This window comes from Halichoeres trimaculatus, unplaced genomic scaffold (assembly GCF_033239565.1).
Source record: "Halichoeres trimaculatus isolate MK-OKI-2021-1 unplaced genomic scaffold, fHalTri1.1 fHalTri1_scaffold_12, whole genome shotgun sequence".
NCBI lineage: Eukaryota > Metazoa > Chordata > Actinopteri > Labriformes > Labridae > Halichoeres > Halichoeres trimaculatus.
Genome location: NW_027437190.1, coordinates 5398931 through 5419935, shown reverse-complemented (window position 1 = coordinate 5419935; position 21005 = coordinate 5398931). Strand labels below are relative to the sequence as shown.

The following is a 21005-nucleotide window of genomic DNA, read 5'->3' as shown; positions in this document are numbered from 1 at the left end:
TGACACGGTCTCAACCTTTAAGAGTAGACTTCAAACTTTCCTTTTTGATAAAGCTTGTAGTTGGAGCTGGATCAGGTCTGAACCAGCTCTTAGTCATGCTGCTATAGGTTTAGACTGCCAGGGGGAAACTGACACACAGGGCTCCTGTTTCCCTTTCTTTATTTGTCAGTCTAACTTCTAACAAACTACAGTTGTCTGTCTGTCTCTCCCCATCTCTCTCTGCTTCTTCACTCTTTTACACTCTAACCCGATCCCAGTCTCAGTAGGTGTCTAAGGCCCGTTTACACAACAACATTTCACCCCAAAACGCAAAAATGCGGAGACAAAAAATAGTTGTTTACACAGAAACGCTGAGTGACTGAAAACGCTGTAGTAAGCATGCCAGGCCTGTGGTTGGCGCTACAACTGTCTTGTCCAGAGGCAGCTTTTGGGAGACCTCCACTGAAGTAGAGTTGAGCTGATCATCTGGTGTATTGGGGAATGCTAAGAGCAGAAGTGGATCAACAGGTACACAATTTGTTGATTCTGCCCCTAACTTTAGTCTGGTTCTGCCTCAAGGTTTAAGCCTGCCTAAGTAACTTTGTATCTTGTTGCTGTAAAGCTCTGCACTCATGGTGGGTTTAGGTGAGATCAGAGTTCTTGTCTTGTCTTGATGTAGGCTCTTTGTAAATAAAATAAAAATTTTGTTAATGTTAACATGTCCAGATCTGTTAATATCTCTGTAAAGTGTCTTGAGAGATCGTTCCTTATGATTTGGCGCTACATAAATATAGATTGATGGATTGATCTTGTCTGTGTACCTGTGGCTCTCCCCCTGTATGGACCTGAGTTTTCCCTGTGTGGCGTTGCTGGCAGGATGCCATCAGACCTGCTGCTCCTAATGACTGCTCAGACCTCAGCCCTGTGTGAGAGAGGGTATTACTTAGCTCACTGCTTGAACTCTGACCCACAGTCTATCACTGCTGTGGGACAAATTTCAGAGCTGAAACCATCAGCACTATGTATTCTTTCTTTTTTTGTCACCTTCCTACACAAGTTTCTGGTGGTGTATGTCCTCCGTCCAGTTGACTGTCATCTTGTGTCCACAATACTCAAACCTGATGCTAACTTACTTCTACAATGAGTCTGAATTCATCAGTGTCAGGCTGCATTAAAGAATAGAATAATTTGTAGTATTCAGTGAAAAAGGAGAGAAGACTGTGTTTCTTATGAAACTTTGATCAGCCGAGCAGATAACTTTCCCAGAGCCGTCCTCAAAGCAGCGAGAGCAGGACATGTTGGAATGTGCAATACATGACTTAAAAGTCTGCAGATGTCCTGTTACACACTCACACACACACACACTCACACACACACACACTCACACACACACACACACACACACACACATTTATGCACATCTTAAGAAATGTGCACACAAACTATTAAGATGTAGAGACAGCATCGCTCACAGCCCTGACCGGCTGTTATTCAGGCCTTTTATTTAAAAACATACAAACTGTTTCTCCCTCCTCTCTTATCAAAAAACCCACACGTATGATTGCAAACCCATATGTCCGTGTTACCCCCAAAGTGTTTGATCACGTGTGGTGGCCCGTCACCCATAGCTGTGTTTATACATTTTCTGCACCTGCTTTAATTTAGAGGGAGATGCCATCACACACATTCAGTCACACACAGACAGACCCAAATCTGGATAATGCTGTTACGTGTTCAACCCAAACACAATAATACACTTTGCTCATGGGTGTTTCCTCTTTCTGTGTACACAACACTTTTATTGTCTTAACAGCTGGACAAAGCGTTGTCCTCAGGGAAACAGTCAGCACCCCAGCAGGTGCACCGTGCCCTTTGGGTCATCTACGTGGGAAAGGGGAGGGGGGGATGTAATGGTGATACCTCCAGTATCATTCATCAAGGAGTGAAATGTGCACAGGGAAAGAGACAAATCATGTTGTATTCCAGCTTTCTAGAACAACAGGGAATGTAGAGTCCTCTTTATCAGTATACCATCTGCATCTGGATATCCATTCTCTGAGATCATTTTAGTTTGAAAGAAAAGTGAAAGTCTTTTTAGCTTGCGTTGGTTTTACTAGCACCTATGGCTCAGTGGTAGAGTTGTCTCTCAGGTTGAAAGTCATGGGGTTTAGATTAGCTAGTACTGATAGTCCTTTACTCTGTGAGCTGCTGTGTCATCAGTGTGTAGATGTGGTTTGAATTCTTAAAAGAAACCATCATCACAAAGCTCTGTGAGCAGACCAAAGGGCTAAAGAGGCACTTTGACTGTAGACCTGGAATAACAGTATGCACAAGGGCTGGGACGATATGCTTTTCTCCCATTGCTTTTACGAATTTGGGAGTGCCAATTTGGTTTAAAATGCAATTCTTCGATATTTCTGTTTTTTACGATTTTTAGTTAGCTTTTTAAAAAAAAAAAAAAAAACCCAGCTCATTTGACAAAATTTAATGATGATGATGATGTCTGCAGACTACATCAGGTGCCATATTTTTCCAAAAAAATGCACATCATGTGAGTCCGTTTTTTTAAGATTTGTTCAGGAGATCTGACGTCTCAACTTTTTTCAAATCCAGCTTATAAGCAAACACTAAAACGAAGGACTTAGTTTTTTTTTTTTTTTTATATTGAACGAAAAATTTCACAATTTAAAATTGTCAAACAAAAACTCCTGATGCTAGGATACATTGGTTTTTTTCTCCCACCCCAAGTATGCACTTACTCTGATATCATTTTTTCTGAGATTTATAGCATAACCCAATATAACTTTGATTTATTCATTTATTAAGAGCATATCTATACCATGTTACCGGCCCAGACAGCCGTGAATCCTCAGTTGTAATTTGCAGGGAGGTAGTGGATGTTATCATTGTCAAATTGTCGTGTTTCTTTCCCCTATAACTATCAGCCATAGAAAAAAAATAAAATAATACTGGTTGTTGTCTGTCATTTAGTTTTTTATTTTCCTCAAAATGCTCTAAAACTATGGAAGCCCATTTCTGACAGTGAAAAGAATCTTGATTTTTGGATTATTTACTCTCCATTGTGAGTCCATATTTAGTCATAAACTTGGTCTAAAACCAACCTTGCAGCGAAGACAATGCCAGCTGGAGCACATGAATATTATACTTTCTTTCTACCTTTTTTCTACTTTTTATCCCACCACCCTCTTCCTACCACCTGACACCAAGCACCCAACCTGGGGGGGGCAGCTTCCTCTGTCAGTGCCCTCACCCTCTGGTATGCTTCACCACTTTACATCTGTCACTGTCCCAACCTCTTCACTTTCAAAACACTCACTAAAACCCCTCTTTTTTAGATATGTTTATAATGTATGTTCGCCTTTGCATGTACTTTTTTTTTTTTTTCTAAATTCTTTTTTTATTATTGTGTTGTGTTATACAATGTTTCTATCCTCTGTAAAGTGACTTTGAGTGTTAAAAAAAGCTTATTCATAAAATAAATGTATAATCATTATTGTTATTATTATTATTATAAATGTTTTATCTCATGATTATCGGCCAAAAAATCATCAAGGCCAAGTTTTTTTATTTTTATTTTTTTCCCCCTTTTATTTTTAATTTTGCAACAAGACAAGTCAGTGACATTGATGGACAAACAAAGGTGAACAAAGTGTTGATTGCACAGATAATTATGATGACGACAACAACAACAACAACAACAACAACAACAATAATAATAATAATAATAAAAATAATAGTTTATTTTTAATTTTTTAACTCTCTGAAATGGGCTTCCATAGCAGAAATGTCTTTAATTCTTGCATTTTATTTTACCTTTCCCAGCCTGAACACCTCCTAAACAAAAATGACTTTACATTTTTACACTTCTCACTCTCACATTTAGTGACTGTTCTGGATTTCAGCTGCTCTGGATACATTAATGATGTCCTCATGGAGGTATTATGATAGCAGTCTTTAAGTCCTATGCTGTATTTGTATTAAACTTACAGAACGCTGTTGAGCTGTGTTTTATCACAAATTAACTTTGACATCAAAGTTTGTTTTTTGATAGATCTTTGTGACATTACATTACATTCACTGACATTTCAGAGACTCAGCAGGTTTAATGTAGAAGTCGTATACACACTTATCTGAGCTTTATTACCTGTTGTTGGTAATCGTCCCTCACACCTGGTTTCCCCAAAGTTTGACAGTGAGGGTGAAAAGAAAAGGTCAGGAACAATTAAAGGCTAATCAAGTGTTTAACGAAGCAGCAGCAGCAGCAGCCTGTTAGAAACCTGCTGCACTGCACTTCATTTTCACTTTTTTTCCCCTCTTTTTTTTATAAGGTGTGAAGTCTCCGGCCCCGTCACCGACTCTTGAGGGCTCTGTCCAAAACCTGGAGCTGAAGTTTTGCAGCAGCGCAACAGTGAAATGTGCCTCAGGAACCGTGGGAGCTGTTAAAGTGTGTGCCAGGACCCCAGGTGTGTGCAGCTGTGCCCTGTAAAATCTTTATTGGCTGTGTAGAAACGAGAGAATGAGACTCTTCTTTTGCATTCTTCAACTTTTGCTTTCACACACCCTTTCTCTACCCTTCGTCAATTTACACTCATTGTCATAATTTCCCAGCTATGTGACGCCACCACTGTTATATTCTGAGGCTCTGTCATCAGAGTCTGACTGTTTGTTTAGAGTCGGAGTCAGGATACAGAGGTCATAAGGTCAAATGTTCACAGAGCTGAGGCAGGTTGTGTGATTTGTTTCAGCAGTCCGTAACCAGACACACAGTGAAGAAACGCTATCATTTTTTATTTCAGAATCAATGTTTACATCTGAAAATACATTTCCTGGAAATTTAACACCACTCCATGTCACTTTGCATTGCAGTTGTTAACACAGATAAATGATTTAGAGCTATAAGTCAGAAAGTCCCTCTGGTACTTTGTAGTTTTACTAACTTTAAGACAGAACAAACTTAGATGACACGTGATACACTTGAAAAGCCACAGATAACAGACAAACCCCTGTTTTTAAGAGCTTTGTGTTACTACTATGATCTTTTTAATTACTTAAAACTTTATATTATGAAGATCTCTCTTGTGTATTAACAAGTTTTTTGCTCTTGTCTCACAAGGTTCAGGGCAGGGAGTGAAGGAGAAGCTTGTCCCTCTGATTCAGGGCCCGTCTGACACCAAAGAACTCCACATGAGCCGCTGGCTTAATGAGATTCGCAAGCCTGAGTCTTTGTTGGCCCCCGACCTGCTGGCTTTCTCCGTTCAGATCCCTCAGCACGGAGAGGACTGCAGAAACTCAGGTAGCACCTGTTCAAATATTTAAGCCTTGGCCACACGTAGCCAGGTATTTTCAGAAACGCATAACCCCCCATTTGTTTTTAAAAATACTTTTGTCTACACGTGCCAGGAAAATTTGCTGATAAGTCTGCCAAACCCATAGATGGCACTGTTTAAAACTCTGTTTCCTGGTATCTAATTGAAACCATTAAACCAGAGTTTTTCAAAAAAACATTGTTTTTAGCGACGTTAAAATGCGGTTTCGTGTGGACACCAGGCCTAAACATATAAAAATATATTCAGTTTCCCAGATACCTGGCTACATGTGGACATCTCTCCTCTTCTCTCTCGTCTTGATTATCCTCACCTCTAACTTAAGTCTTGGTTCTGTTCTCCCTTTTATTCATTCAGCTGTTTAGTAGATACAGGGATAATAGACAAACAAACCATCACCTGTATGTCTTCAGACTAAAAACAGCACATCACTTTAAACACCTTGTGCTGCAATGTTGTACCATGTGATCATTATTTGATTCCACTTCTCTTCAAATGTCATTCAGTCAAGTGCCCTCCCCTAGCCCATACACAGAGGGCCAAGACACTGCTATAAAACAAGATTATAAGAGCAAAAGCTTCAATTTCATGGGCATCTGAGGGTTTGATACATGTGAGCGACATGTGAAAGATCTTTTTAAAGAAACTATGTATTTCTGACGAGGGGTCACCCCCCCTCTAGAGCATCACAGATGTTAGATATTTATAGAAAATCTGGAAAATTTTATTCAGCGCACAGCCTCAGATTACAGCTGCTTTAGGGAGCATCTAAATATAGTAAAACAGTGGTTTATAAAGACAGGACATATTTTTAATGATCAAAGCCTTATCTGCTCACAAACCAGGACATCTGTCTTTAAGATGAAGGTTGAAAGTCAAAGAGTGCCGGGACCAACTTCTCGATATGAATAAATCAAGCAAATGTACAGATTGGGGACCTGCACACCTTCTCATCTTTTTGACCAACTTTTTATCTATTTTGACAACCTTATCAGGTTTATATCATCCACTAAATTCATTTGGAAGCAGTTCATACATCCATTTCATTATCATAATAACAAAACCCTGCAAACAAGGAACTTTTATAAAGGCACCAGTACTCGCCCATCTCTAATGATAATAATATTAAACATTTGAATAGCACAGTGTTGTGGAAAGAAAAAAGACACACTGAAAAAAAGATCTCAGAATAGATCTGACTGAATTTAAGGCCTGTGCTCTGTTTTTCTCAAGAAGCCTGCCCTGCCTGATCCAACCGCGCCACAGAGAGCTCAACTGTCAGTATTATCCACAAGCTGATCCCCTGATTCCACGAAATCTACTTTATCTTCACAGTAAAGACAATTAAGCATTTTAAATTCTATACAGACTTAAAATCTAGTAAATAATTGTCTATAAGAATTTAATTTTTTTTTTTAATTCATAAAGTTTTTTTTCTTTTTTAATTTGCAAATATTTTTGAGAAATTGAAATAAAAAAAATGGAAAAAATTAAACAAGAAAAATGCCAAAATTTAGAACTTAAAGATAATGCAAAAAAAAAAAAAATTGCAAAAATTTCACAAAATGTTAAACTTGTGAAAAATATGCCATAATTTCAAACTATTTTGAAATTTCTAAACTTTCAAAAAAAAAAAAACCCAAAAACATTGAATCTCTGTGTCAAGCATGTTTATTAAGCTGGCACGTTGTCAGTGAAGTGTATCCATCCACACAGAGTTAAAATCTATAGTTTCTTCCAGATTAGTCTTTTTGTAGGTTTAGTTTTTTCCCAGGGCTGTAAAACTTGAGGTTATCCACAGGTGCATGGAGGCGCTGTTGATGTTGTAGGAGGTGAAGTAGAGCAGTGGCAGGCTTTATTGACAGATGGGATGAAGATTTAGTTTAACAAAATGTCAACATAGGATTTTATTTAGTGTCAAAGTCTTTGATCATCAATATCCTCTGTTTAAAAAAAAAACATAAATTCTTTATTATACTAATATTTTTTCAAAGCTACAAGGAGCCACTTGTAAGGAGTCAAAGAGCCGCATGAGGCTCCAGCCAAAGTTTGAAGATCCTTGGTCTATCCCTACTGGAGACCTGCCACACCTCTACTGCTTGCCTTGTTTTAGCTTTGACAATTTCAAACAACCCTAAAATTGTTCAAATGTAAGACTCTAGACAAATGTAGAATTCCAGTATCCCAATATGCTTTGGCAGGGAGAGAGATGGTTGCAATTCACAATGACTTGGAGGAAGTTTTCATCTGCACTGGGCTGAGTTCAGTGGTTCTGGGACATCTACGTTTTCAGAGTGTTTCATGCCCAATGGCATTTTTCTTCAAACTTTCATTGAGAGATCTGAGTTCTTCTGCCTGGTAATAAGTAACAATATAAAAACACTCCTCCTTCACAAACACACACACTCACACTCTAACATTCAAGATTTTCTGTCATAAAAATGTCAATCCAGTTAAAACTGAAGAAAAGACAGCAGCATGGCTTCACCAGAAACTTCACCAGACCAGGACTTTTCCTTTTCTGTGTGTGTGTGCGTGTGTGTATTGTCTAACCGTTCTGCTGAGGGCAGAAAAGCCCTGCAGCCTGTTCCCGGGGCACTTGTAGGTCTGTATTTTGTAAATGATGGCCAGGTTGACATCAAAGCTCTGCGTCAGCCACATGTGCCATGTCCCCGCTGTCATCCAGCCGGGGACTGCGAGCCTGTTAGAGCCGTGTTAATGGAATGATGGATGCAATGCCTCATTCAGCTGGAGATGAAAGGTGGAGCAGCACCACTTCAACCGAGCTGCACCCTTTGCTCCCATAGGACCATCTCAGAAGCTCATTCTTTTGTGATCTTGACATTTCTGAATTGTTGGAGCACTTGGCCTTGGCATCAAACACATTTTATTTGTCCCATGTGGCTCTGTTGATTCCATTTAGCAAATTCTTAAAGATGGTCATTATGCATGGAGTTTAGGAGCTGGCTGGAGGAGAAGGAGAAAAGCTAACTCCTTACACCATAGACACACTGAACACATTAAGATGTAATGAGCCACAGTCATCTTTTATATTCCGTTTTACATTTAATTACTTGCTTCTGGTTTTGGGGGGATGCAGAACACAGAGCTGTGGGAGCTGTGCAACTTTTTATTTGAGTGAAGGTCTTGTTGTAGGTAAAGAGAGGATGAGGAGGCTGAGAGACACTCAGATATTTTCTCCTCTGCTGTGCTGCGTTCACAAAAAGACACAGTGTTTTGGTCGTAGAATGTTTGTTATAGACTGCAGTTAGGAGACGCATTGTGTGACAGTTTGACAGCACTTTAGACGTTTTTATGTCGCTCATATATACTTACATTATTCATCAACATACTGGTATCTGCTCTCAAGTTTTCCTGCAAAGTGAACTTCCTGAGGGGGTAAGTGATTTCAGTTTGGCCGGTGACATCTGTTTTCTGTCTAATTGTTTACCAGTGAATTAAAAAGAAATTCCACTTCGCTTGGATCTGGCCCGGGCTGGTGGTTAGAGGGAGTACCCATACTTGTAGAACTTCTGCAGATCCAGACTCGTGTGTTTTCATTTAACAGAGTTGAGGTTGGAACATTCTAATAAATTAAGCACAATTAAAGACATGGGTTTTAACGCAGAAGAACTGAGCTGCTCTGCTTTGAAAGATCCTCTTTTATGGAGCCAGCGCTTTAGAGGAATTTCATATCAAGCCTTTGCATTACAACATGACAGTCCCAGAGGATTTTTATTTCTAATTGAGCAGTTGTACCATATGGACCCAACAACAATAAGATTTTTTGGCAGTCACAGAGTCGCTAAAGCCAAGTTTTCTCCCCTTGTTCTTATTCATTTACTTTTCTTCTACAAGAACTAAAGCTGATTTATGTTTATGGTGTTATGACACAATGAGTAATGAAAGTCAATGCTTTCATTAAAGAACAAAAAGCAAAGTTAAAACAAAAAAAACGATGGTTCTAAGCAACATTTGAATGAGGTGATGTAGGTAGAATGAGTCAGATTCATCTCAGGTTTTGTTTTTGAGCATCCAAGTTGACATTCAGGGACGTGTCACTTTAACTTCATACAGACTGATTGCTTTGTGTCATGACTACGCTAGGTTTGTGAATCTTTCTTGGTTGATATCAAAAGGCCCCGTTTCCACCAAGCGGTGCGCATTTCATGGCGTTTCCTTTGACCAATCCCAGGACAGGTCTCCAAATTACGGACCCCTACCCTCCCTCTTTTTGGTACCCTTCTGTTGGGGTGCCAGACTAAACTGAACTGATCCAAGAAGGTGGAGCTAGAAACACTACAGCCTGTTGATTGGTCGAAAGAACCATCACTATCTGTGTGACAGCGGCTGCTGTATTTCTCCTGGTGGCACACAGTCTTCTCTGAAACAAAGCTTGATTGTTCTTTGTAACAAAGAGCCACATGCCAATCACAAAGAAGACAAATTGCTGGATGTCTTCCATCGTTCCTCTTTGTGTCTGTGTCACGTTTTTCTTCTTCGTTGGATTTATTCTTCCCTTTCTCCTCTTTTCTACACTTTCCCATGCATCCTCTCTGCTTTCATCCTCTCCAATAGAGTCCATAGTGTCAAAGTCCATCATTTTACCCATTGGAGCTCGCAAGACTACTGTTCTGGACCTATACAGCGTTTTTTTCCCTTTTCTGTTTTTATCATTTTATTTCTATCTACCTGTACAGCACTTTGTTTACAGCTGTTGTTGTTTTTAAAAGTGCTTTATAAATAGAGTTGGTATAGTATGGTATGGCTGTTGGTCAATATGCCTTCAAGACCCCCCATAGTACTCAGTCCTAGAGTCAACCAGTCCAATTATCTGTACTGATCTTTGTGTCAGAAAAAACAAATTCAACATACACCATCTGACTGTCTCATCATCTAATCCACCCCTTTGGATTTATTAGTGGAGTACACTGTGTCGTGCTGCCATGCCGTCACACTATAATGTTGCTGATGCAGCTATTGGCATCCAGCTTACACGCCACCTATCATGAAAGGCACGGTTGATCAGATCAAACAGGATCAGACTTAACTGATCCAACCTGAGCACTTAGAGGTAGGGATGGGTACCTTTCACATTTGAAATGATAACGTACCTATACCTGGTACCTGGCAATCAATACTGGTACTCCACAGTACCAATTTTCAACACTTTTTTGTGTTTATGTGGTAAATAATATTAACTTGTTAAATAATAAAATACATTTTTTTCAATTTAACATATTCATTCTTCAATATATAAACCTTGCAATGCAGTGTTCATGTCCAGCATGGAAAATCCCCTACTCCTCCACTTTACCACAGTCACAAGGATGCATTTATTACCTAAACTTGGTACCTTTTGGTTTTGCAAGAACTCGGTCGGTACCTATAAAAGTACCTACTTTCAGTACCTATCCATACTTTGTGGAAACAGGGCGAATGTAGAGTGGTCTGCGTAGGGCCTTGGACAGGGCTGAGGAGTAAAAGTCCAGAAAGCGTGTGAGGAGCTGGACTTTCTACTGAACCTCAGGGCTAGTGGTGACCTTTAATTCAGGGGTCTCAAACTCAGTTTACCTGAGGGCTGCTGAGCGTCCAGTCTTGTGGTCGGGGGGCCACTTTAGGTGTCCCACAAAGAAAAAAAAACCTTTCAACTCTCTGGTCAGCTGTTCTCAACATAATTTATTTTACAGTCATATTTGGCGTTTCTTGTCTACTGAGCTCTTCTTCTCAGACAGCTGGGACACATTTACTCTGAGGGAGGTGTCGGTCGAACCCTCAGTGTGGCTTGAAGGTGGACGTCACTAACCCTGGACCTGTTCTTTGTTTCGCCTCCTTTCTTGTTGCACTGACAGCTCTTTCTGGTACTTAGCATACTTCTCTGCATGTTTAGTTGAATAATGCTGCGTGAGGTTACACTCCTTAAGAACAGCCACTCTCTTCTTGCATATGACACAGGTGTAATTCCTTTAAACTCCACAGGAATAATCATTCTCCCTCCTCTCCTGAGACACTCTGGGCCTGACATCAACCTTTTTTAGGGCCTTTGAAAGAGACATGTTGCTTTAACAGCATTTTGAGGACGTCGACAGCGTGTCAGAATGTTTGATTTTTTCAGATTGGATTCACGCTGTGATTAGGCTGCGTTCAGGGTCAACCTGGGAAATCAGATAATTATATTTCCTGAACGGAGCAGGCTAGATTTCACTGTAAGTGAGGTCCAGGTTTCCCTTGAAAAAGAGGTTTTAATCCCAGTGGGACCAACCCGGTTAAATAAAGGTTAAATATCAAGTTGTGGGCCATATGAAATGGTTTCAAGGGCCGTTTCTGGCCCACAGGCCGTGAGTTTGAGACCCCTGCTTCAAGTGGTCCCCCAACCCTCCACCACTCTGACTTCCCCAGCGGAGGAGGGGCCACGGGGTCGGGGAGGCTTTATGATCATAGAAAGGAGAAAAAAAAAAGTTTGAGAGTGAGGAATAGCATGTGTTCTCCCCAGGCACGCCAGCAGCTGCGGGACAATGATTTATGCTTTTCTCAGAACTCTGGGATCTGAAAATGTTACATTTAATCAAGCACAGTGAGAGCAGAGCAAATGCTAAAGATGTTCCCTATAAAGCCCACCAGTTTTGATCTCTTTACCATGCCATATGAGCTGGGAATAGGGGAACAAAGGGATCTTTAATCTTCATTTAAATATATTGGGCTGGATTATGAAAGCTACATTGAATTAAAGCCTGAAGAATTCCCCAGACACACTCATACTAAAATATTTAGGTCCTAAAGAGACATGAGAGCTCTTTTCTTCTGATTACTGTTTTTATTTCAGACTGATGTGAGGAAGGCAGAAACTCAGAGGTTACACAGAACAGATCTATTAAAGCAGACATAAAGACTCAGTGATGGTCAGGATGCCAACACACACTCACACATACATATAACAGATCAACTCCAATCTCCCTGTGCATCTGTCCATCTGTCTGTCTAACCTTCTGCCTGTCTGACTCTCTGTTAACTCGTCTGCCTGTCTTTCCATCCATCTGTTGATTTTTTCTCTTCCCTTTTGTTCGGCCTTCTGTCTGTCTCTCGGTCTCTTGTCCTTTTTGTCTGTCTTTCCTCTGCTGCGGATTATTTTTAGTCTGTCTCTCAGTCCTTATTTCAGTTCTTGTCCCTCCAGAATCAGAATCAGAAATACTTAATTGATCCCCTAGGGCAGGAGTCCTCAATATTTTTTGACCGAGGACACCCAACTGATGGAGAGACAGAGCAGGGACCCCCTCATAACATCAATATAAATTGTGTGGCATATTTAACTGGGCCTAGCCAGTACAAAACATGCAGCTGTGTGATTGGCTGAGTAGTAATAGAGGCGGGTCTTCCTCTGTCTTAAGGAGCTAGTATTGAATGCAGAGTGAACCTGTGTTTAGTTTGAGAGAGCTGCTGTGTTACTGAATGTGTTCATTTCTGACTGAAAGATAACATCTTTTGCCTCCATGTGTCCACTGATGTGTGTTTAAAGACAACTGCGTGAGTCAAAACTGAAATATTTGGGAACAATAACTTGAAAATACAAATATTGCTTAGTCAACCAATAATGTGAAGGACCTTCTGCAGTACCCCTAGAGGCAGTGGACCACCTGATGGAGACCTCTGCTCTTGGGGAAATTGCTTTTTTGTTTACAGCTTCTCCCATTTAAAATAAAAGTGTTAAATTGTAGAAAAGTCGAAAAAGTGTGTCTCCCTCACCCCGGGGTCTAGACCTGTTAATGTTTTTGGAAAGTGTCTTGAGTTAAAGTTTGTTATGATTTGGCGCTATATGAACAAAGATTGATTGACTGAAAAGTACAAAGTATAAGATAGATATTAACAAAAGCAATATAAGCAAAAATATAAAGTTCAAACATTCTACTGAGAAAAAAATATGGTACATAAATAATAACATAAGATATAGGTTATTGCACAGAGGTAATTCTTCCACTTAATTTGCTTGAGCCAAGATGAGTCTGGAGTAAACCGTCTGTTTGCTTATCTGTCTTTCTCTCTGTTGGATATATATATATATATATATATATATATATATATATATATATATATATATATATATATATATATATATATATATATATATATATATATATGTATGTATATATATATATATATATATATATATATATATATATATATATATATATATATATATATATATATATATATATATATGTGTGTGTGTGTGTGTGTGTGTGTGTGTGTGTGTGTGTGTGTGTGTGTGTGTGTGTGTATGTATCTATCATTGTCCTATGCATTCATCATTCATACCTTAACTTGATATCCAGTGATGAGGATAAAAACAAAAACAAAACAAATTTGATTTGATTTGATTTGGGAAAAAAATAATGATATTGTGCAAAAAGTGAGCAGACAGTAATACCCCGCAGCAAATTGTTTCTGAAAGTATTTCTTTACACTTAAGATGACGAAAAAAAAAAAATCTCAATATTATAGGTTTTCTTTGGATTTGGTAAAGAAAAATAAAAAACAGGGTGTTTTTGGACAATCCAGCTTACATGACTCTCAGAACTGCAGCAGGACTAAAATAAAAAGTGAGCAGAGAAAAATCTAAAGAAAGGATCAGTTTAGCTGAAACACAAACTCAGCTCCTCCTCCGGCGTGTCTTTGTGTGATATTTAGTTATGTCTTTTCACTCCTCTTTATCAGAGTTCTTCATCTTTCTTCTACAGTTTTCACAGTTATGCGCACAGCCTCCTTCTTTGTAACCTCCTTTTTTCTTGTTTTTTTAATAAATGATATCATTACTGTGGTTTCTTTTGGACAGGATGATGCTGAGGTGTTATTCTGGTATTGTGACAACTCTATTAAGTGTTAAATCAACAGGTGGCTTCTCTAAGGCAGCAGCTTGGTGACTTTAAGTTTCTGGCCTGAGCTTCACCTGACTGAAAGACTCAGAGCAGACAAAGCGGTGTATTAACATGTTTGTTGTTCAGCTGTTTGGAAAAGTGAAGAGTAGAGTTGTTTATTTGTTTAAGCTCCTTTTAACCTCCTCAACAGTCTGTGAAATCAGTAAGGCAGCCGCTCTCATCATGCTTTGTCAGTCAGTGTGTGAAGCAGAGCAGGTAATGTGGAGATTAGACGCAGGGGATCACACTCAGAGCTGGCTATTGAGGTCAATCATGGCCCATTACTGAGGCTGTTCATCTGTGAAGTGTTGGGCTACTTAGACCACTCTCACAGTGCTTAAAGCTGGGCTGGAGTGTTAGGCTGAGGGGCAGGAGTCACAGATTGGGTCCAGGGGGATCAAGGCTGAGGCTGGAGATGGTGACGGCTGGGAGTGTGGCTGAGCACAGAGCTGCTGTTCAGGTTAGCCTCCCCTCTTCTTGATATCACAGCTACCATACGAACATCTCCTTTGAGGAGTGTGCCGTGTAAATGAGCTGTCGAATCAACACCGTCATGGGTTTATTGTAGAAGTTGAGAAAAAAGTTGAACAATCCTTGATAGTTCTGGAAACAGTCAAACATTCAGTGTAAGACCCGCCTAAAGGTGCAGAAACACAGGACTGAGTGCAGCTCAGGGGCCACAGTCTGTCCCTGTGGGGACTCATGGTATTATGTGCAAGAGTCAGATAGACATGAAGACTTCTCCTTTGAGTGTTAAGAAAGGTCATCATGGGTGAGCGCTGTTTCACTTCTAAAAGTTGTCATCAGAAGGGAAGGAGAGAAGTGATCAGACCGTTCAGCCCTGAGAAAGTGGGGGCCAAGTTAGCTCATTGCGGTCATTAAGGTGATGTAAGCTGACCTTATGACTGCCTTCAAGGATATCAGAAGGCCTTTGACCACACTTGATGGAAACTTTTTTTTTCACACAGAAGTGATACATTTTTATTGCTTTAACACATTAAAGGTTTCTAACTGTTGAGTTTTATCCTTTGGATTAAATTCTGCTTCTGTCATTCTGATACGTGGACAACATGAGAAATCTTGTATCTGAAATTAAACAGAGCTGTAGACATTGCTTGCTCTAGTGACTCAGATTGTTTGGAAACGTCTTCTGTAATCTGATTCTCTTGAACCTGATTTGGAAAAATGTTAAAGCATGTTCTAATAGATCAAAAGGTGACAACTTTATTTAAATAACGTTTGATATCACATGCAACAGAGTAATTGCACTTCTGACCAAGTAGCATAGAAAGCATTTGAATTAATTACATCACTACATCCTTATAATCTCAGTAAAACACTCGCCTCGTGTTGCCCATAATGTGAAGCTCATCAGCCACTGGGTGTAATGAAATACCTGGATTTGATTATTCCACTGAGGTCCAGTTTCAATGACGTTTCACCTGAAAACGCAGTGGAAAAAACATGTTTTCAAGGAAACGCTGAGGGGTTATAAACGCTGTAGTATGCATGCCAGGCCTGTAGTTGGTGATATCACTGTAAAGTCTTTTGGTCTCCACCCAAGAAGAGTTGGGCTAATCATCTGACGTATTTATAGAATCAGGGCTGGGCGATTATGGCAAAAATCAAAATCACAATAAACTGAACCTTCTACCTTGATTTCAGTTAATGCACAAATATCTCCCAACTCACTTTGTTCTGTTTATTCAGTAAATATTTGTATAATTTTAAAACAAGTAAAGCTCTAAATGTCAGTTTCCATTATTTTTGATTAATCGTCCAGCCTTATATTGATTATGTCTTCGCCAAGGGTTAACATCCAGTTGAAAAATTGAAAAATGAAGCCTATGTGGTGCAAAGTGAATGTGCAAAATGAATATGCAGATCATGGAGAATCCACTTGAGGCTGGCTACAGGAAAACCAGAAACCATATACTCATCAAGCCAAAAAAGACAAACTTTTTCAGCATTAAAAAACCTATTTACAGCCTACAGGTTGTCCAATCAGAGACACAGCTCAGCTCACGTGACTGCCAGGCGCCCTCTCGCTGTTAGAAAGGAAGCTCAAAGCTGGTGTCATATCCAATATGGCCCCTGCCAATGATCGGCTTCATCACTCTGCATCAGGGACAGACGGCTAACGAAGCCAAGACTACAACCATATTTTATATAGTCTATGGCAGCGGTCTGCGACCTTTACTTTCATAAAAGCCATTTTACCTCACCTGGATTAAGTCATTATGGAGCCTCAAAATCTACTCTATCTTCACAATAAAGACTATCTAGTGGATAAAATTCTATACATGGTTAAAATCTAACGAACAATTATCTAAATGAGAAGTGTTTTGAATGCATAAAATTGAACATATGATGTCTTAGATTTTTATTTTTAATAGATTTGCAAATATGTAAAAAAAAGAATAATAAGTTTGCAAAAATTTCAATTATATAACATTTCCAACTGCAAAAATAAAAATAAAATAATTTAAAAAATTTGCAAAGTTTAAAAAAGTTGAAATAAGCAACAATTTTAAACAATTTGGAAATTTCAAAAATTTACAAATAAAAAAAGACATTTGATAAATGTAAAAATACTGGAGAACACTTAAAATTGATTAAATTTATTGATGGTATTGCGTGACTTATAATTTTTTGTTGTTAACTAATGTTTTGCCACGTATCAATAATGTATTTTATGCGGGCACGTTGTCAGTTAAATGAATCCAGCTACACAGAATTAAAATCTATATTTTCCCCCAGATTAGTCTTTTTGTAGATGTAGTTCTCTTACCAGGGCTGTAAAACTTGAGGTTAGCCACAGGTGCATAGAAAGTTGGTGGGCTGTTGATGTTGTAGGAGGTGAAGTAGAGTGGTGGCTTTATTGACAGATGGGATGAAGATTTAGTTCAACAAAATGTTTGCACATGATTTTATTAAGTGTCAATGTCTTCAATCATTAATACCCTCTGTAAGAAAAATAAAGGTTTGTTATTTAAGGAGCCACTGCAAAACAGTCAAAGAGCTGCATGTGGCTTCAGTGCCACAGGTTGCAGATCCTTGGTCTATGATCTTTGCTGATCGCAGAAGTGATGCGACAGATGCACAGTTTGTTGAAAATTAGTCAGAAGATTCAGCAACACAGTAGTCTGCCTCTGTTATTATTGTTGTTGCCCGGTTTGGACATGGGAATTTCCCAACAGAAGTGGCGTCTTTCAGATTTTTTTTCTATCTTTTCAAAAGTTTTAGGTTGGCTAAAATGCTGTTTCCATGTAAACAAAAGGCCAGAACACATAACACATAACTTTGCTTTTCATCCTCAAACATTTGTGGTGTGAACAGCCCCCTATTGTCACTCCATTTATTACCATAAATAACTAAAAATCAGGCTGTTAAATGAGAGGGAGAGATCCATATCGTCATTTGTGAAGTTTGTTCCCTTTTGAAGCCAAAAAGCTTCAGTTTGGCTGTAATGAGAGAAAACCCACGGACTGTTAGCTGAAGATAATCCCTAGTCCACTGTGTAGCATTCAAACTGTTTACTCTTTGTCAGCCAGAGGCCACAAAGCTGGGCTGGAGGAGGTCAATTGTGTTAACCTTATCTAATTGAATGTTGTCACTGGATCAAGGGTCACACATTCCACCAGGTCGGATCAAACGTCACACGGCACAATCAAAACAATTGCCTCCCTGGATCACTTAATGAAGGGCTGTGGGTTTTTTTCCCACTTGTTTGAGGGGGTAACGTGGAGACCTCCTCTGAAGATCCAGAATATCGTTACAAGTCATGTACATTTATATCAGTCGAGTTGGTGAGAAAACTTTTGAATTAAGGTCACACGATAGAGTTTGATGTTGAAATCAAGTCATTTCTAAAACTTTGACCAACTGAAAACAACAAGGCAACAGACAAAGAAGAAAAGAGATACACAAGCATCAGGGCCTGATTACAAGCCGACCTGATGTAAGGCATCAGCTTCAGTGTGTCAGCTGATGAGATGGCAGAATGAATATTATTTTTCATAGAAACAAACATCTTTGTCATTTTTTAAACCATAAACTGCAGAGATGTGCAGAGGCAGCGTGCTGTGGTTTCAGCAGTTTCTCCTCTTTTGTCTGTTTTGCCGACAGAAACCAGCAGTGGATCCATGCAGCACTTCAAGCAACACTTCTGCCTTTCATATCTCACTGCTGTTACTTCCTCCCGTTATTAGAGGCTGGTTACTGATTCATACGCGACCGTTCCTGGAGACACATGCCTGCTAACCAAAGTTTAGACAGATGCTGCTCTGGCCGTGCAAAGCACTATTGAATCAAGCTGGCTGGAGTTCTGTGCCGGTAGCCAAACCAATATGTGTCCCACCGCTTGACTGCCTACCCGAAAACACGCGGTGGGCGTGGGAAGGGGATGAAAGCCCATTAGCTTCTTCACAGCTCAGCTGCCGTGGCGCGCCTCCTCCCTCAAACCATGCCCTTTTCCTCTTCTCCCATTCCCCCCACGCGCCTCCACTCCCCTCCCACCCTGTGCTCCACAGACTTTTTCCCAGGCTGCCCAAATCAGTCTGCTCCTGGGGCAAAGCTTTGCTACAAAAAACTCTTACTTTTCAAGAAAAAAGAGGAAATATTAAAAGTTACTGTGCTGAGTGTAGTCTCCCATTAAAGAGTGTTGGTTAGGATGAAAAGGATCCTGCAGAGGAGAGCGTTCAGAGGGGGCTACGATCTCTTTAACCTCATAAACGTCCTCTGATGCTGCTGTGGTGGTGATTACTGCAGCCTGCCGTTAAGAGATGATTAATTAAGCTAATTAAACTCATGCTAGTTTGAGGTTTGTGCAGAGAGTTTAGTGGGACGGTGGTGGCCTGGAGGGAGATTTCTCACAATCGTCAGAGTATAAAAAAGGCAGAGCAGTTAACAGAGCGAGCCTGTCAGGGTGGAAGGGGTTCAGTGAGGCTCAGCTGAGGATGGAATGTGACACAACCCACACCGGTGTAAAAGTCTACCTTATAACTGGCTTATTCTTACACACTCTCAGACACACACACACACACACACACACACACACACACACACACACAGGGTACTGTACCAGTGATGAGCTCTTTGGCTCTTTTTCAGGCCTGCCTTGTGTTCAGCAATGAGCACAGTTAAGTTTTCTAAAAAAACAGTTAAAAATGTATTTCAGTTTTTTTTAAGTATATTTACAGACAGACTGAAGGATATTCTGCTGCCAGGATAAAGTTCTACCATCACTGCACTTTTTCCTTCAGTCTTCTTTATTCCCTTTTCTGGCTTGCAAACTCCTCAGTTCACAAAGGAACATCCCTCAGACCTTTTCACACAAAGTCCCTTCTTTTTATCTTTATTTGACAAACATTAAAAACAAAATTTGACCCTATGTTATACTAATCATGTTTGCGCGTTGACACCAAACAATCATCTGACTTAATTTTATCAGAGCAGTTTTCTATGTTTCTTCTCATCCATCTGGGTTGTTTTCAGGGTTGTTTGAGTGTTCAGAGACATACGGCTACTTCCAACGTCACATTTTCGGACTCCTCTGTGGCTGTGTTTAGATGATAAATGTGTGTGTCTATGTGCATGTATGTGCCCACCTTAGTCATGCTGCCAGCTGCTGCTCAGGACCAGTGAATCTTGTGTGATTTAATTCATGTTATCAAACAAAATCTGATTTATTAAGTCCTGAACTAGCCTGCTTTTTGTTTAAAACACAGCTGACAAACCTTGATAAGAAAAACGTTGATCTTTAAAACTCACTCATCTAATCTCTTGGCTTACTCTCTCTCTCTCTCTTTTTTTTTTTAGATTGAGATTTTCAAGATGCATAAATAGTAACAGTAATTGCACTGGTGAATTTTCATGTTTGAAACAATTTATATGTTGAAGGTAAAAAAAAAAAGAAAAGAAATAAAATAAATTATACACACAATCAATTCCAGGTCAACCCAATTTAGAGGAAAAAAAGAAAACCGTACAGCAGTTTACAAGACCCTCCAATCTCTACTGCACAGGCAAGGCAAGGCAAGTTTAATTGTAGAGCACAATTCATACACAAAGGCAATTCAAAGTGCTTTACAGCTAAAATAAAATAAAATCACAAAAGGCAGAATAAAATCACATCATAAAACATTAAAAATGAATAATTAAATTAAAAGAGGAGAGTGCAGATAAAATCCTTTCAGTTGTTGTATGCAATGCTGAACAGAACTGTTTTCAGCCGGGCTTTGAACATAGTCAGAGCTGAGGCCTGTCTCACATCTTCTGGCAGACTGTTCCAGATTTTGGGGGCATAAAACTGGAAAGCAGCCTCACTGTGTTTAGTCCTGACTCTGGGCACCAGCAGGAGACCTCTCCCTGAGGTTCTCAGAGGGCGAGATAAATTAAATAAGTCTACAAATGTAGATTCACATACATATAATTAAATCCAATACACAAGTATTTGTGCATAAATATCACCCTGGAACCATGTGCAAATGTAAAGGCCTAACATAAGAAAAGAAAGGACCACATTGCATTAAAACTGTTTTGAGATCTTCTAAGAGTATGTCTGATTTTCTCCAACTTTAAACAACTTGGTACAGAATGAATCCAGTTTTGGCAAATTCCTCTAATGTTATTCATAGGTGTCTGGAAATTAGTAAAAGCTGTAGCTTTTTTTCTTTAATTGCCTCATTTAAATCACTGCTCTGGACATTGGAGTAGAAATCAACATCATATCAGAAGTTTGACTGAATTGATTATAAATAGGGCGTCACAG

At 39.5% G+C, this 21005-nt stretch overlaps 1 protein-coding gene across 3 annotated transcripts in view; it reads left to right on the top strand.

Annotated features, from left to right (window-relative positions):
* vps13b (vacuolar protein sorting 13 homolog B) overlaps positions 1-21005 on the top strand; it is a 411975-nt gene that overhangs the window by 87628 nt on the left and 303342 nt on the right. For all 3 annotated transcript variants that reach the window (XM_074682783.1, XM_074682782.1, XM_074682784.1), the window contains 2 exons: positions 4329-4463; positions 5114-5293. In XM_074682783.1, the coding sequence (XP_074538884.1) occupies positions 4329-4463; positions 5114-5293 (315 nt within the window). The remainder of the gene's footprint in view (positions 1-4328; positions 4464-5113; positions 5294-21005) is intronic.